The sequence below is a fragment of the Cervus elaphus genome, chromosome 24 (genome assembly GCF_910594005.1).
Source record: "Cervus elaphus chromosome 24, mCerEla1.1, whole genome shotgun sequence".
NCBI classification, from domain to species: domain Eukaryota; kingdom Metazoa; phylum Chordata; class Mammalia; order Artiodactyla; family Cervidae; genus Cervus; species Cervus elaphus.
In genome coordinates this window covers 40,385,252-40,402,524 of record NC_057838.1, presented here as the reverse complement: position 1 = coordinate 40,402,524, position 17,273 = coordinate 40,385,252, and the positions used below count along the sequence as shown (strand labels likewise).

The 17,273-nt window shown below is 35.4% G+C and overlaps 1 protein-coding gene across 3 annotated transcripts in view; it reads left to right on the top strand.

Annotated features, from left to right (window-relative positions):
* PPP4R2 (protein phosphatase 4 regulatory subunit 2) overlaps positions 1-11,096 on the top strand; it is a 50,316-nt gene extending 39,220 nt beyond the window's left edge. For 2 of the 3 annotated variants that reach the window (XM_043885910.1, XM_043885911.1), the window contains exons 4-9: positions 5,165-5,258; positions 6,746-6,783; positions 7,676-7,750; positions 7,987-8,124; positions 8,801-9,090; positions 9,346-11,096. In XM_043885910.1, the coding sequence (XP_043741845.1) occupies positions 5,165-5,258; positions 6,746-6,783; positions 7,676-7,750; positions 7,987-8,124; positions 8,801-9,090; positions 9,346-9,662 (952 nt within the window). In that variant the 3' untranslated portion in view covers positions 9,663-11,096. Of the gene's footprint in view, positions 1-5,164; positions 5,259-6,745; positions 6,784-6,925; positions 7,499-7,599; positions 7,751-7,986; positions 8,125-8,800; positions 9,091-9,345 lie in introns of those variants that run through there. The other variant, XM_043885912.1, reaches the window with a different exon arrangement.
* The last annotated feature ends 6,177 nt before the right edge of the window (positions 11,097-17,273 follow it).

Genomic DNA, 17,273 nt, shown 5'->3' with positions numbered 1-17,273 from the left:
ATGAATCAGCCGTGGGTGTACATGTGTTCCCCATCCTGAGCCCCCCTCCCAGCTCCCTTTCCATCCCATCCCTCAGGGTCATCCCAGTGCACCAGCCCCGAGCACTTGTCTCATGCATCCAACCTGGACTGGCGATCTGTTTCATATATGGTAATATACATGTTCCAATGCTATTCTCTCAGATCATCCCACCCTCGCCTTCTCCCACAGAATCCAGAAGACTGTTCTATGTATCTGTGTCTCCTTTGCTGTCTCGCATATATGGTTATCGTTACCATCTTCTAAATTCCACATAACATGTGTTAGTATACTATATTGGTGTTTTTCTTTCTGGCTTAATTCACTCTGTATAATAGGCTCCAGTTTCATCCACCTCATTAGAACTGATTTAAATGTATTAAAAAATGGCGGAGTAATATTCCATTGTGTATATGTACCACAGCTTTCTTATCCATTTGTCTGCCGATGGACATCTAGGTTGCTTCCATGTCCTGGCTATTATAAACAGTGCTGCGATGAACTTTGGGGTACGCGTGTCTCTTTCAGTTCTGGTTTCCTCGGTGTGTATGCCCAGCAGTGGGATTGTTGGGTCATATGGCAGTTCTATTTCCAGTTTTGTAAGGAATCTCCACACTGTTGTCCATAGTGGCTGTACTAGTTTGCATTCCACCAAAATCCACTGGTGATTTCTAACTTCGGTAGGACTTTAGAGTAAACAAAACTCAGTACATTTAATCTTTGATATCTAAGAGATACTTGTTAATTTCCACTTAGATAGTAATTCTGTTAACTAAGACAGTATAAATACGGTCATTAATAGAAAATAAAGATGTAGTAAAAACTGTACCTTTATGCATAAAAGTTATTGGGTGTTTTAGCATTTTTTAAATCAGACGTCTGATTTTATGGTTAGCTCTTTAGCCTTTTGCTTTAATGGTCTCTGTGTTTTAATTTCCTTTATCTTTTTTTTTATGAGGAACATTGCTTATCTAACATGTGAAAGTCGCTCAGTTGTGTCTGACTCTTTGTGACCCCACAGACCATACAGTCCATGAAATTCTCCAGGCCAGAATACTGGAGTGGGTAGCCTTTCCCTTCTCCAGGGGATCTCCGAATCCAGGGATCGAACCCAGGTCTCCCACATTGCAGGCGGATTCTTGACCAGCTGAGCCACCAGGGAAGCCCAGTATATAACTATATAACATACATATAATTATATTATGTAGAAGTAAGAAAGATTTTTTTTTTTTTTTTGATGGGTGCTTTCTTTCCAGCTGAATATCTTGGTGTATGTCCAGAGTATTGGCACATCTTGATGATCAAACATTTAAACAGATAAATTTAAAAATATTAATTTTAGTCACTTAGAATCTTTCTCAGGTTAAAATACAAGACAGGAAATTCTAACTTTAGAGCCTGGTGTTTACAGTTTCTAATTTATGCTTAGATGTCTTTCTCTGTTCAACAGCATTCATTTTCATTTATTTTTATTAGTTGGAGGCTAATTACTTTACAATATTGTAGTGGTTTTTGCCATACATTGACATGAATCAGCCATGGATTTACATGTGTTCCCCATCCCAACAGCATTCTTGATATTTGAATTCCCATAGCTTTTAGGTACATAAGATTTGATTTTTTTTTTTTTAAGTCAGTAGATGGAGACAGATTGCAGGCAAATTAAGGTGTATACGTAATGTAAAACGTGTGATCCTGTTTCATCAGATTTAGTTACTTTTTGGAATTAAAAGGAATATTTTTAAAAACATTTTTTGTTTTGTTTCACCATAGTTGGTCTCTGGAGAGTTTGTGCCTTCTCAAAATCTACAGTAAATATCAGATGAAATTGGGATAATGATAGGAACTAAGATTTATTGAACACTTCATTAAGTATTTCAGGCCCTGAGTGATTTATGGGCTTCCCTCATAGCTCAGCTGGTAAAGACTGCCTGCAATGCAGGATGCCCCAGTTTGATTCCTGGGTCAGAAAGATCCCCTGGAGAAGGGATAGGCTACCCACTCCCATATGCTTGGGCTTCCCTTGTGGCTCAGCTGGTAAAGAATCATCCTGCAGTGGGGGAGGCCTGGGTTCGATCCCTGGCTTGGGAAGATCCCTTGGAGAAGGGACTGGCTACCATTCCAGTATTCTGGCCTGGAGAATTCCGTGTACTGTATATAGTTCATGGTTCGCAAAGAGTTTGACACGACTGAGTGACTTTCACTTTCAAGTGGTTTATATGCATTATGTATCAGCGCTAATGATAGTTACTTAAGAAGTGTGTTTTCAGAATCCCTGTTTGCCAGAAGAGGCGGTGAAGACTTTAAAGAGGTAAATTCAACCTGGGCACAGTGTCCCAGAGGGTTAGCCAGTATTGGGTTTTTTTAAAGCCATACTACCTTATATGTAACTAGTGTTTTATTAGATACTTTAGACATAGTTTTTGGGGGGTTTGCTTAACAAAATGCACACTAATCATATCCTTAATAAGTTTTTTTCTTCCAGTTCCTTATGTAATCTTAGTTTTCATCTTATGATGTAGACAAGTAACATATAGGTAATGCAGAATAAACTGAATGCATTTTAAGTAACCCAAAATATTTTTCTACTTAATTGTTTTACAGTGCACCTTTACTAATAAATAAATACCTTTCCCCATTCTCCCAATTTCGGGATTCTGGTTCATATTTTTCATTGAGAGTTAGTAGTGTTCATTTTTGCTCTTTTTTTGTTCTTAGTACATGTCTTAATTTAGCTAGTGATAATTTTTTATTAGAAAAATTGTTAATGTTTTCAGGAGTTAGAATAAACTGTCTTGTGTGCTTACGTGTAGTGGAAGAATAACAGAAAGCAGACCTTTCATAGAGTCGTACGGAGCATTCATTTTGGATTTACCTGGTTCATTTCTATACCTTCTTTTAAAGACCCACCTCAAATTACGTGTTCGCATGTTTATGCTCGATTCCCTGGCATACAATTTATTCTTTTCTCTGTAGCACTGTGTACACAGTTTTATTAGCATTTGCTGTCATCATTGTTTACCTTAAGTGTCTTTCAATTCTGCTGTTGAGTAAACTAGCTTTATAGTCTCACGTTTACGTAAAAGATTGAAAAGTACAAACTTTATGAAGAGATCTTCAATGCAGTTGTCAAAATTATGATAATTGTTTCCAGTGGGTACTTTGATTTACAGGAAGTGTTTGTATTTTAAAACTGTTCACTTGAGCGAGAGTTGTATAACATCTTAGTGCCATCTATTGGACACTTGGTAAAATGACTTTAAAAGCTTCTGAAAATGTCTTAATTGTAAACTTATTTTGTTTATGCAAACATAATACATTTTTCTTTCTAAAGCAGTATTAACATTTACCCACAAATACAGTGTTAATAATTGACTACCCATTTTAACTACTTTTCTAGGGAAAATTAGCCAAAACATTTTTGTCTACAACCACGATTAAGCAGGAAGTTGGAAGATTCTCATGTTTTATGGTTAATTTTAATTTAAGAGAAAACACTGCTGTCTATGTGAAGGAAATTTAGCTGAAGGAATAGACATAACTAGTATTAAAATAGTTTATTACTGTTTAAGTATTTGGTCAATAGTATTTGAGTGTCCTTAATACTGGATCCTACTTTGCTTATTTTTTAAAATGTGTAAAAACTTTTAATTACAGTATCACTCTGAGATTGTCAGTGAGGGAATAGGGTTGAGGGGGAGTATGTGGGTGTTTGGGATTTGGAAAGCAATGAGCTCAACAAGGGGCAGTGTACTAGTATGCCACTAATATTCTGAAGTCCATGATGGTTTTATATATATACACACACATATATGTATATGTATATATAAATTATATATATACACACATATATGTATATGTATATATAAATTATATATTGAATGTCATGTATGTGAAGAGATCCTGCCGTTAAGAAGCTTTCAGTCAAATATGAAAAAAAGACACATTTTGGAAAAACAAGATGCTTTATTTTGACAGTGTATTTTACTCTGATTTTGAAATGTAAAAAGAAAATATTACTCTTTCTCAGAAACTCAAAGAACTTTGCTAAAAGAATAGTACTGATGCTAAGAATATAAGAACTAAACTTTGTTGGTCCAGCTAGCTAGAAAATGTTCATTTATTATTTTGTGTGTGTGTGATACAGTGGAAGAGAGAACATGGAATTTGAAGTTGGAGAACCTGAGTTTGAGTTCCGCACTATTAATCACTAAATTGCCTTCCATTGTGGGAGAGGAAGAATTTTGTGTTGAACTGCCTGTAAACAGGAAACAACTTTGTAAATAATAACTATTAATTTGAGGCTTTGTAATTATCTTTATAAGGAGAATAAGTAGATTTTATATGGCAGATACTGAAGCCTGAAGTTTACATACACACGTTTTAGCTGCATTTATCATTATCTCTGGTGAGATTTTGCTATTCATATTGTAATTCTGAGGAATGCTAATAGTGTGTGAGATAAAAACTCACTCATTTATAAAATCAGTTTAGGTCCAATTTATGTCTCAGATTTGTATTTTCTATGATCAGGTGAAAATTTGATTGTGGTTGTAAGTATTTGGTAAAGCTCTTAGTAATGTACTTAGCAGATCTATAGTGTGTGTGTTTGTATGTATTTTAAGTTTGATGAAACATATAGGTTGTATATAAAATTGTATTATGGAGCAGAACTGTATAATACTTTTTCATTGGAATTACTTCATGTTCTGTCTGATAACAAAACATTTGTAGTTTATTTGAACACTGTAAAAAAAAATTGGTGTGCAAAAGAATGCTTGAGAAAGTTTATGTATTAAATAAACTCTCACTTGTTTATTTGTGTTGCCTCTCTTATAAACTTAAAATTGAATTATCAAAAATAAGAGTGTTAAAATTTTTTCTCAGTTTTGAAGCTTTCTGTTCATTTTGAATGTTCTTTTTTATTGCTTTTTAAGGGAAGGGAGGGGGAAATTGTTTTATTTTTTAAAGAGAACAGGTGTGCTTATTGTCTTGCCTAATTCTAGGTGATTCATCCATTCATTTGTAGCATTTTCTTTTGTAGCTTAACATGGGTGACTAGATAAAGCTTGAAATAGCGAGAGTAATGTTTCTAATTTTCTTGAAAATTAATAATCTTAAACTATAAAATTATATTCTCTTGCAGTATACCTTTTACTATTCAGCGACTATGTGAATTACTAACAGATCCAAGGAGAAACTATACGGGAACAGACAAATTTCTCAGAGGAGTGGAAAAGGTATGTATTGTATAATGGAATTATTTTAAACTGTAGCATAATAGATTTTCTTTGAGTAGGCTCTACTTCAGGCATCTTGTCTTGAAATAGGTTTCTCAGCTTACCTGAAGTTTTTCCCAAATTATGTTCTAGGTTTCAGAGAAAGATTTAATAGGAGGAAGGCAGAAGAATGCTTGGGAAAAGCAGTTTATTATTGTCTCTTGGAAATTCTTAATAAATCTTAACATATTAATAGTTCTGAGAAGTTCTATAATGGATATCTTAAAGATAGAGGGTTTTGCAAACTTATCTACAGAATTCGTTTCTTTAGTTCTAGAATTCAGAGGTACACAACTTGGAAAAATCACTAATACAAAGCATTTACGTTAGGTATTGAGAAGGATTATGTCACATTTAAGAATATGTGAAGAGTTAGGTTTTTTGTGGGTGAGGAGATGTTAGAGGGCAGAGCATTCTGAACAAAGGCAATAATCTGAGAGACAACTACATCAAAGTGTTTGAGGGAATGAAAAGCAAGAGATTGGCTTGTGTGGAGTGAAGAAATGAATGAAGGAGCTACATGTGAACTGAGATTGTGGACCATTGATTTTGCTAACTATAGGAATAGTGATTGATCCTAAAATACAGTCTAGTATACATTTTAAGGTTCTTTTCAAATCTGTTTATTTTACCCTTGGAGCAGGAATCCAAAATCATTACCTAGTGATTTTAAGTAGATCTTAGGGTCTAACTGGATTAATGTGTTTGTTGAGCTCTGAGGGCAGGAAACTGAGATGGTTCTTCAGTACTTACCAGTTCAGAGACTTCAGTACTTAAATCTTGGCAATCTTTGGATGGAGAGGCGGTGTCAGAGTGTCATAACTGTGAGGCTGTGGGCCAGTCATGTATCCAAGTCTCCGTTTCCCCATCTGTAAAAGGTGGACCATAGTAAGTCTGTGAGGAGGATTAAATTATAAAGCACTTACTTCGGCTCAGCAAACTTTCACTGAATATTAAATTATTGGTAAAGTTATGATTATCAGGAAGGTTATAAAAAGGTTTGTGTCTCTGTCCCTGAGGTGTATTATGCTACACATCAAGCTTTTGAGTGGGTACTGCTTTACAGGGAAATTTATTATTATAAGGCCTAAATACTTCAAGCTCTAAATATCTTGGTGTGATTCTATCTAAAAGAAGAGAACATGGTTCTGTTCTGTTACATACAATACATAAAATACATAATGTCAAAAGCAAAACAATGTCCAAAGCAACTGGGAAAAAGAGGAGACTGCGGAAACAGACAGCTCAGTAAGTTATTAGAGTTTGGTCTATTGCTACTGTTCTAGTTTTTGCTTTTTTATTGAAGGTTTTGTTTTTAGCCATTTCTTTTATTAGTAAAAAATGTAATACATGGAAACTTGATACCGGGGTGATTTTGGGAAATTAAAAACAGGTAAACTTTATGTTGTACATTTCCTCATATTAATCAGTAAATTTTGTTATTGCAGAATGTGATGGTTGTTAGCTGTGTTTATCCTTCCTCAGAGTAAGTATAGCTGCTTTTCTTTTTTCCTGGTATATTATATTCTGTTCTTTCATTTTTAATATATGTCTTAAAAATATGTTGTAATTATTTTATATATAATTAAGCATGGTAACATTGTAAATACTTAATGAAACTACCAACCAGTTCCCAGAGTAGAATATTACCAATAAATGTTACCTGTATGTTTTCCCAGTGAAAAGATTTGTGTTAAATAGATTGATGATTTACTGCAATCTTAACATTGTTGGATTTATGTACTATCTTGATGACATTGCTCTTCATGATGGACTATTATTTCCGATTGTCACGAGTTACATAGTAAATTTAGGTAGCAGTGTAGGGCACATTGCTTGGTACCACTGGTATTTTATTAGGAGTGGATGTCCTGGGATTATGGAAAGTTTAGCGCAGTGTCCATGGCTTCCACTGAATGTCAGTAATGTCCCCGCTACATACACCAAAAAATGTATTTATTCATTGCTAAATGTGTTCGCTAAGGATATGGAGTGAGGGAAGAGGGATTGTAGGAAAATATTGCCCCCTGTTGAGAAGCATTGGTTTAATGGTTAAAATACCTGGTTTCATAGAACGATTATGGTGAATTTGTTTCAGAACTCTTGAAGAATATATTTGTGTATTGTTAAGTGAGATACTAAGATAATTTCATGGTTATTTCTATGAGAAGTCTTTTGTTTGATTCTGTGACATTGAAGTCTTTTTTTTTTTTTTTTTTTAATTTTTTTATTAGTTGGAGGCTAATTACTTCACAACATTTCAGTGGGTTTTGTCATACATTGATATGAATCAGCCATAGATTTACAAGATCTTTTAGACCCTTGATTCTTATCAAAGTTAACTGAACTATCCATAAAAAAATTTTTTTCCCTCATAGGAAGAACAATTCCAATAGTTTAAATCGAATGAATGGTGTTATGTTTCCTGGAAATTCACCAAGTTACACTGAGAGGTGAGATTATTGATTTTTTCTTATTCAAAGAGCTGCAGTTTCTTAATTTTGAATAGGAAACTCAGTGTACTTTTTAAAAATTGGGAATTTTATGGCAGGTATGGGATGATATACCAAAAAGAATTAATTTGGTGACCTTGGTTCTGAAAGTATTTCTGTGATGTGTGCATATAAACCTTGGGAGGGTTGACTTTTTTACAAAAATGGAAAAATGATGTTCATTTCTCTTACCGTAGGTCTAATATAAATGGGCCTGGAACACCCAGGCCACTTAATCGACCAAAAGTTCCTTTGTCAGTTCCAATGACAACAAACGGCTTGCCTGAGAGCACAGACAGCAAAGAGTCAAAGCAAAATGAAGACAAAAATCACAGGTTTGTATGTGATTTTTTTTTTGAAAACACATGTTTTCCCAAAAAAGTTACATTTATTGATGGTTTTTCAGCACTCCTTATTTATGATTTACAGTTTACTGTTGTTTTGAGGAGGAGAAAATATTTTAATGCACTTAAAAAGGGCATTAGCATATGCTGACAATGGGCAGAGAAAAGACTTTTAATTGCTTGTTTGGGAAGATTCTATTTGTAATAGGGTGTTAAGAAAATGATCATGATAAATTTTTTTCTTTTAGAAAATTACTTGAAGGAGAAGATACTTGTAAATGAGTTCAAATTCTGTGAATCATTTCTCTTTGTAGATCATAAAAGGAAATCTTTTTATTGATATCCCATCTTTTTCTTATCACATTAAGGGAAAGATGTGAGTGAGAGGAATTAAGAGTATGTCTCAAGGGGGAACTTGTAGTTTTATTTTAAGAGGACATTTAACTCGCTGAAGCATTGAACACAAAAGTCATGTAATTTATTGAGTAGTCCTAGTGGGAAATGTTTAACATTTTAGGTGTCTTGGGAATTATTCTCTTTGTTTTTCTTTGCCCAGATGTTATAATTTAACTTGCACAGTGAAAGTTATATATTATTAGAACTGAAAAATAGAATGTACAAGATGAAGGAACAGTTTTATTAATGACACTTTTAAAAATATTTACAGTGACTCTTCAACATCTGAATCAGAAGGTTCCTCGGTGAGCCCTATAAAAAATAAACATCCAGATGAAGATACTGTGGAGGCGGAAGGGCATGAGGTAAAAAGACTCAGGTTCGACAAAGAAAGTGAAGTCAGAGAGATGGCCAGTCAGACATCTTCCAGTGAAATTTCTTCAGTTATGGTAGAAGAAACAGAAGCTCCATCTTCATCTCAGAATAAAGACAAAGAAAGTAGTTGTACCAGGCAGCACTGTACAGAAGAGGATGAAGAAGAGGATGAAGAGGAAGAAGAAGGTATTTAGAGACCATCTGTAAAAGGGTGGAGTAAGGAGATCCTCAAATACTTGTACTTCATTTTTGCGTGAAAGAATTTAACATAATGGAACTCCTTATAATGCTGATGTTGGGTTTTTTCTCCCACCTGTATGTAGTTGCTGCTGAGTTTCAGGGGATATGATTTGAACTGTAGAATATCAGAATTCATGAAACTTAACTGTGGAGGTGTTTTGAAAATCAAATTTAACTACAACAACATTTGCTTATTTTTAGAGTCTTTTATGACATCAAGAGAAATGATCGCAGAAAGAAAAAATCAAGAAAAAGAATCTGATGATGCCTTAACTGTGAATGAAGAGACTTCTGAGGAAAATAATCAAATGGAAGAATCTGATCTGACTCAAGTTGAGAGAGGTTTACATTCTGAAGGTAGTGAAAATGCAGGCCCTGTAAGTAGTGGTTCTGATTGCCATGAAACAGAAGAGTTAGTAGGATCTAATTCCAGTAAAACTGGAGAGATTCTCTCAGAATCACCCATGGAGAATGATGAAGCCACAGAAGTCACAGATGAACCAATGGAACAAGACTAACTATTTAGAAATATTTAGATGCAGTATTTTACATACAGTTCTGGTTTTACACTGTACAAAACGTTTATGTAATAAAGTGGACCTTTAGTTTTACAAGAGAAGCAGGTTGTAAAATAAAATACTTTATGGGATAAATCCTGAAAGAGTTATTCATGTAAGAACTGTGAATATCAGCTCCTCTGGGTCCTGCTTACCGCTGACTTTTTTTCGGTCTGGTCAAATCAGTGGTTTGTGTATAGATTTTTTTTTTTTTTTTTAGGGTTAAAAATTTTAAACTGGAAAATAATTATAATTTTGAAAACTTTCTTGGAGATTATCCTTTAGTTTATTACATATGCAAGAAAGCTTTTGTCTTGTCTTTCTGACAGCTCTAGTAGTTTTCATATTTTGGTCATAGTTTCAGCATTTTAACATGTGAACTATAGGGTTTCATGCTGGTTTCCAGATTTTATTGTTTGACTATGTACAATGGAACTTTAAGTCATATATACATATATATATTATTCTAAGGGGGAAATGTTATATTTTTCTGTTTCTATAAGAGATGAATACAGTGGATACTTTTTCTATTGGTAATGATTGAGTTCACCTCTTTCAGAAGACAGTTTCTTTTCTTCTGAGTAATTCAGATAAAATCTGGCCCCTGTGAAACCCTGGAAATCTTAAGTCTGTTGAAATACCAGGTTAAACACATTCCAAGAGATCTGTTCAAACTAAATTCTTTTGTATACTTCTGAGGTGCCTGAGAAAAAGACTTCATTATTTATGAGAAAATGTGCTTTATCTTGGAAATTGTGTTCAAACATTAGCTTACTATTTTGTAGAATGAATGCTTATAAAGCTGACATGAGACCATCTCAGAAGAACCAGGCTGGTTCCTTTACTTTTTGCTTGTTTTTCTGAACATTGTGAATAGTACACATTTCTTTCTAAATTATTCTAGAGTATACAAATGTCAATGGTATGAAACACCACTGTACTGGAAAAATTAATATATTACTTTAGTAATGTACCGGAGCTAAATGACTGAAGCTTTAGGGGTGCATAGAAGCCACCGTAATTTGTATGACATTTTGAAGTGAATTAAATATTTTTGAACATGCTTCTTCGACAGCCAGTGTTATATTTTTCAGATCAACACAAAGCACAATGGTTACTCTAAACTCAATATTTTCAAATTCACACATTTAAAAGTCATGCGCAAGCTGCAATTTCCCTGTCTAAATTACTGGCTGCCAAATTTATACCTGTTTCTTCAGCTGTACCTTTTGATATTTAGAATTTTTAAATTTCTGTAAAGTAGATTTTGTAGAATGTAATGTGTTCACTGCCTTTGTGAAGCGGTATATAATTGTATAATTTCTGTGTGTAAACTGAATGCTTGGGCTTTCAATACAGTATTCATATAAAGCAATAAATATTAATGTTATGAAATACTCGAGTACATTTTTATCAAAATATACAAGAATCCCTTTTTTAATTTCAGATACCTGAAGTACACAGATGAACTTATAAAACCGATGCAAACATTTTCTCACACTGTATCATATGCTCTGGGGTGACTTGGGCAGCCACCACAAGTTTTGCATTTTGACTACTTCAATTGCTATGACTAAAAATACCAAAATGAGTTGGCTTTGTTTATGTCTGTAGGGTATTATACTACTGACTGACTTGACTGTCAGATTCACAGCAGCTAGATGGTATATTTGTGAAATATGTCTCATAGTTGAAATAAAAACTGAGTATTGATTTATTTACTGTATCCAAGAGAGAAGAAAAATCACACATTGTAAATTTTTTTAAGAACTTTGCAAAAATGTTAAAACAAATTTTAAATGTGACATTCATTTGTAGTGACCTTTATTTTGTTAAGGGATATTTTGCCAATGAGAATAGATTTTAAACATTTTAAGTTTAGAAATTTTGAAATTTTCTTTAGAATATTTATGAAATCATTGTCAATAAACCTATTCTTTAAGATCCTGTGACCTTTTGATATTTTTTATTTTAATTGTGCCATGGACCACTTGTAAACTGAATTACTTCTGTTGGATATAAGTTGAAGATTTAACATCATGACTTTGAGGTCTGTGGTTTTATTTGTATACTTGCAGTTGCTATTTTTGCAAGGGCAAATGTATTTCTTTATTAAATAAAGTACAATAATGGTGAATGTACCAAAATGCCATCACTCAACTCTATGAGAGATCTGCATTTTAATCTATAGTGTAATAGTTTTAATATTTATTAGATATTCTTACGTTGATCATAGATCAAACTTGTTGCTGTTTATACAGATAATTGTAGAATGCTCATGGATTATTTTCTTTAGGATAGATGGGATACTTCTGTAGTTAAACTGGGAAGCCTTGTTCAGCTGGTTACTGATGTCTGGTGGGAAGTAAACTTCCTCATGTATGCATAGATGCACTTACATAGACTTTGCTTCATGAAAATGTCAGTTCTGATAGTAACTGATTCAGATGTGTACTTTTAAAAGGCTAATTTTAGGAACATTTTCTTAACACACATCAGCAAAGTCATATTAAAAGATCTAAATGAAGAAATAAGACCTCTGATTAAAAATATTTTTTCTGTTTGTCTTGAGCAGATTGTTTACCTGTTAGATTCTAGACTCTGAACCCAGCATGTAAAATAATTTGAAATGCTGATGAGAGAATATATATGTAATGTTTTTAGCACTTTCCTTTTAAAAAAATAAAAGCATCCTAGAACATTTTTAAAAATTAAATCTTTGGTTCTGAAAATATTGGCGAACAGAAATGAGCAATGGGAAGTGTCCTATTTTAAGTGTTGATTATTAGATAAATTTAATCCACTTAGGGTTTATTGTAACTAGGCCTTTGAAAAGTGTGGATGGAGCATTAGAATTGCCTATAAGAGCTATAAAAACCCTCTGCCTTGGAAAGGCATCCCAGAAATTCTGGGTAAGAAGTTGTGGCCTGTTAAAACATGGAGGTTCAGAGTATTTTGTTTTGCTGGTGTAGATAGGCATGTACTTGTGCATTTTTGCATTTGTAAAATCAGCAATTTTTCAGATAATGTAATATACTAGTTTACTTATAAAGGTACTTGGGGCAGAATCTAAAGCTATGATGTTTGATTTTGAGAAATGTAACTTGTGGTAAGGACAAAAATGCAACTTGTAGAACCAAAGGAAATAAAAATTCTGGATAGTGTTTCAAAATGTCTTCTGAACAGGAGTTTCTTAAATACATTGGTTTTGATCAAATGATCAAATCTCAGTTCTCTCTTGAGATTTGTGCTAATCATAAAATGATTGAATGCAAAAACACCTTGTAATTTCATATGGAATTATTATAATTAGGTTTATTGGATTATTGGCCTAATAAGAATGCTAGTATGTATTGGTTAGAATACATCTAATATTTCACATTTTAAAAATAATTAGTACACTTTCTTCAGAATTTTCTTTTATTTCAACTTGGAGCCTAGATTACTTTGCCAAATAAATGTATTATTTTCATAATGCAATAAAATATAAATTAGAAGAATTAATCTATGTGTGGAGTTACTTTTTTTGCCATAATTGTGTGAAATTAATAAAAATACATTTTCAGTTCTGAAAATATGGATGAACAGAAATGAGCAGTGGGAAATGTGCTATTTTGAATGTTGATTATTAGATTTAATCCCCTTTATGGTTTATCAAATGCTTTTGAAAAGTGTGGGTGGAGCATTAGAATTGCCTGTCAGAGCTATGAAACCCTCTGGCTTGGAAAGGCATCCCAGAAATTCTGGGTAAGAAGGAGTGGCCTGTTAAATCATGGAGGTTCAGAGTATTTTGTTTTGCTAGTGTAGATTTGTTTTGCTCCTCCTTCCAGCCCCCTGTCTTCTCTTACCTTAGGTGGTTTTCAAGTTTCACAAGCATTTCTTGATCCATAGGGAGAAGAGCTTAATGCATGACTTCATTACAGCTCTTGTTGCTTAAGTCACAATGGTATTTCTGGTTCATCTGAGCAACTCAAACCTGATTCCTAGAAAAACCCAGATTTGACATGCAGAAATTTCTCTTGGTGTAATTTGGTGCTCGTTGGCATGTACAGATGTACATATTTATTAGAGTCATTTTAGAAGTGTCACTTTTAGACATCTACTTAGGAGTGTAGAGTCACCCTAAGGGGAAAAGGCATTCCATTTTCAGTTCTGGGTTCTCATGTCTTCATACTTGGTACTGCATAGTAGGTGATAGGAAATATGACATCTGTGGCTCTGAAGTCAGAACACAGTACAAATCTGCATGTTTCTGAATTTAAATATTGAATTGCAGCTTATCCATACTTAATCTCTCACTTCTGCCAACATTATTATTTGGGCTTCTCTGGTAGCTCAGCTGGTAAAGAGTCCCGCTACAATGCAGGAGACCACAGATCAATTCCTGGATCGAGAAGATCTGCTGGAGGAGTAGGCTACCCACTCCAGTATTAAACATAGATAGTACAGAGTTTTGGGGTTACTGGCAGGAAAACTTACTCTGCTCCTGACTAGGAATAAGATGCGTGATCTCTGGCCCACCTGCCCATTTAGAACGAAGAGTGCACTACTTTGATATTTTGACAGAGCAGCAGGCTGTTTTTTTTTTTTTTTTTTCCTTTCAGTGTAAAATTTATCAGTTGAGTCTGGGATCTTAGGATTCAATTGTACACTTTGAAACTTTTCTTCAAAAAGAAAAGGCAGTGCATTTTCTTAATAATAAAAACTGCCAGGAATTCCCTGTGTCCTAGAAGGAAGACTCCACTGGTTTACTCATTTTTATAATCTTGGCAAGCTAGTCCTGTGCTTGGCAAGTGGTAAGAATTCAAATTAAGGGCTTTGTGGGTACTGGCGCCACATTGCTGATTCCAGTGACTGCTTTTAAAGAATTCTAGGTTCATCCCTGAAGCCCTTCATTGCTGTTCGGTTTGGGATCAGCATACACCATTTGATGTTCTTGAAATGTGGGGCCAGTTAGACCAAATCACCAGGAAACGTGATTCCTACAAACAGGTTAGTGTGTGACCAGCTCCGTCTGACCTATAGAAAGTCATCACACCACACCCTTGCCTGGTAGGGTCAGGTGTTTATTCAAGTGGCAGGTTGTGTCATTAGCAAAGTCCTGCTTTAATCTATGGTGGGGCTTGACATTTGGTCAAGAATGCGTTGCTTCAAGAATTCTTTACTGTTAGAGTAGTTTTGCAAGCCTTCACAGTGCCTGTGTTTGCTGAGACTTTGAGGGATAAATACATGGTCATTATTTGGCTGTCTTCATTTTGAGTCAGAGTCATTGTTTTTCTCTCCATTGCTTGTGATGCTACAGAACAGGAAGGCAAGCTTAATTGATGGTGACTAAGAGAATTCCCATATGCATTCAAGGATGTATACAATCTCCCACTTTCAATCTGGGCACCTAAAATTTTTAGGTGGCAACTTGTATGAATTGCTGTGTATTGGGAGAGCTAGAAGAGTAGACTCAGTCCATTCAGTTGTGTTTGGAGAACAATAAGTGCCGGGTTTTAGCAAAGGGCAGCTAGTGACTTGAAGAGATGCACAGACAGACATGAGTAGTTGTGGCAGTCTGGGAAGTCTCCATTTGGGTGGGGTTTGGTTTGGCCTTGAGGGATGAGTAGGACAACCAAGGAGGCTGCATGGTATAAATGGTCAGGAGTACAGAGGTGTGGGTTAAGTCACAGCGTCTTAACCTTTGCGTCCCCTCCTGAGGTTCCTTGGGAAAGTTTGAATTTTCTCATTTATATTGGGGAAAATAACTATCTTCCTGGTAGGGTTATTGGGAGCATTCAAGGTAATTATGGGTTTAAAACTAGACCTAGTTCAGGACCTGAAGTTTCTTTTAAAGAGGAGAGTCGTGTATGGGGAGACAGGTATTGTCCCTGGGGAATACGACTTTGCAGGAATCGAAGTTTCAATCCTGGTCAATACCTGGTAATAATAGTAAGCTCCAACTGAGCACTGAGTTTATGGTCTGTGTGTGTCCTTAGCTGTCTCATGCATTGTCTCATTTAACCTTCCCAACAACCCTATGAGATGCTTAACATTATCCCCATTTTACAGATGAGATATTTGAGTTAAAGGCAATTGGCCCTGGAGCCCTTTGAAGGTGGATGGTAAGTCCAAAGCCCAATGATTGTTATCAATTATGCTTAGGCGATGCCTAGTCTTGGGAGACCTGTAAACTTAGGGTGAGGGCAACAGAGAGGATGCCATTCCGAATATCTGAAGATTCACAGAGACACTCAGATTTGCCCATGTACCTGAACAGACCCAAGGCTTCATTAGTCACAAACCCAAGCTCTTGGTTTCACACTGCATGAACTTCACCATCTAACTTCATGTTTTTTTCTATTACCACCCGTGTTTTTCCAGCTAGACATTCTGAGTACATGATCAGTGGTGGTTTTTTAATGCATTTTAAAAGTTAGTGCACACACACCTGGCAAAAATTCAAATAGAACAGTATATACCAGACAGTTACTGTCCTACTTCCATTGCTTCCAGATCCCTCCATTATATTCTCACCTGAACTGGAAGGGAGATGCCCAGTACCATCCAGTTTAGGACTGGAGAGCAAAGATCTGGGGTCGATTCCCTGGGTTTCAGTCCCAGCTCTGCCTCTGCTGGCTGTGTGCCTCTGTGTGACTGGAAGGTGAGGTCCCAACCTCACAAGGCTGTAATGAGGTTTAACCGTGAGAAGAGCTTGACATGTAGTAACAAGCACTGCATGCATATTCCCTGGTGACTATGAGTTCAAAAACAGCATTGTAAAGAAATTTATCTTTCCAAAGTTAACCCAATTCCACTGCAAACACAGTGTTGGTCCCTTCCTATTCCCCGGCTTCGCTTTTCATCGTGGCCGTACATTACACACAGTGAGATATCCTTGGCCTTTTTTTCCCCTTCCCTGTTTAATACATTTGTGTGATAATTCTTCTCTATCAATGCCTGGAAAGCCACCGCATTCATTTTAACTGGGACATAGCATTTCAGTGGTAGATGAACCACAGTTTATTTAACCAGGTGACCTCAAGTGACCTTTGTCTTGTGGCCAGTTTGCTCAGTGTGAGCAGTTTGACCCTGGGATATTAAAATCAGCCCCTCCAACCCCCTTCTCCGGAAAACAACAAAAAGTAACCAAGCTATTTGGGTCCCAATAATCTTTAAAGAATTATGATGTGTAAAACAGACATCCTTGCCCCTAGCAATGTGGTGGAAGGAAGAATGGGGAATTATCTGTCAGGCAAACCTTATTTCAAGCCATCTAAATTGTGTCGTAAGAAAATAAGTCGCCCGTGGAGGCATGGGACAGGCTTGAAGCGTGGGACAAGCTTCGTGATATTCTTGTACAGAGCATGCATCAGTCACAACAGCCTCCTAGCGAATGTTGCTGGTTGTTTGCCCTGAGGGGGCTTGTGTTAGTCCTACAATGAAAGAAAACACAGCTTCACCTCTTTGTGAGTATATAATATTTTCTTTCTTAGACTCAGCAAAGTCTTGGTGGTTGTTTGGCAAGAAAATACAGAATTTTATTTTTTTAGCTGGGGGACATGAAAACTTTTGATGGAGGACTACAGC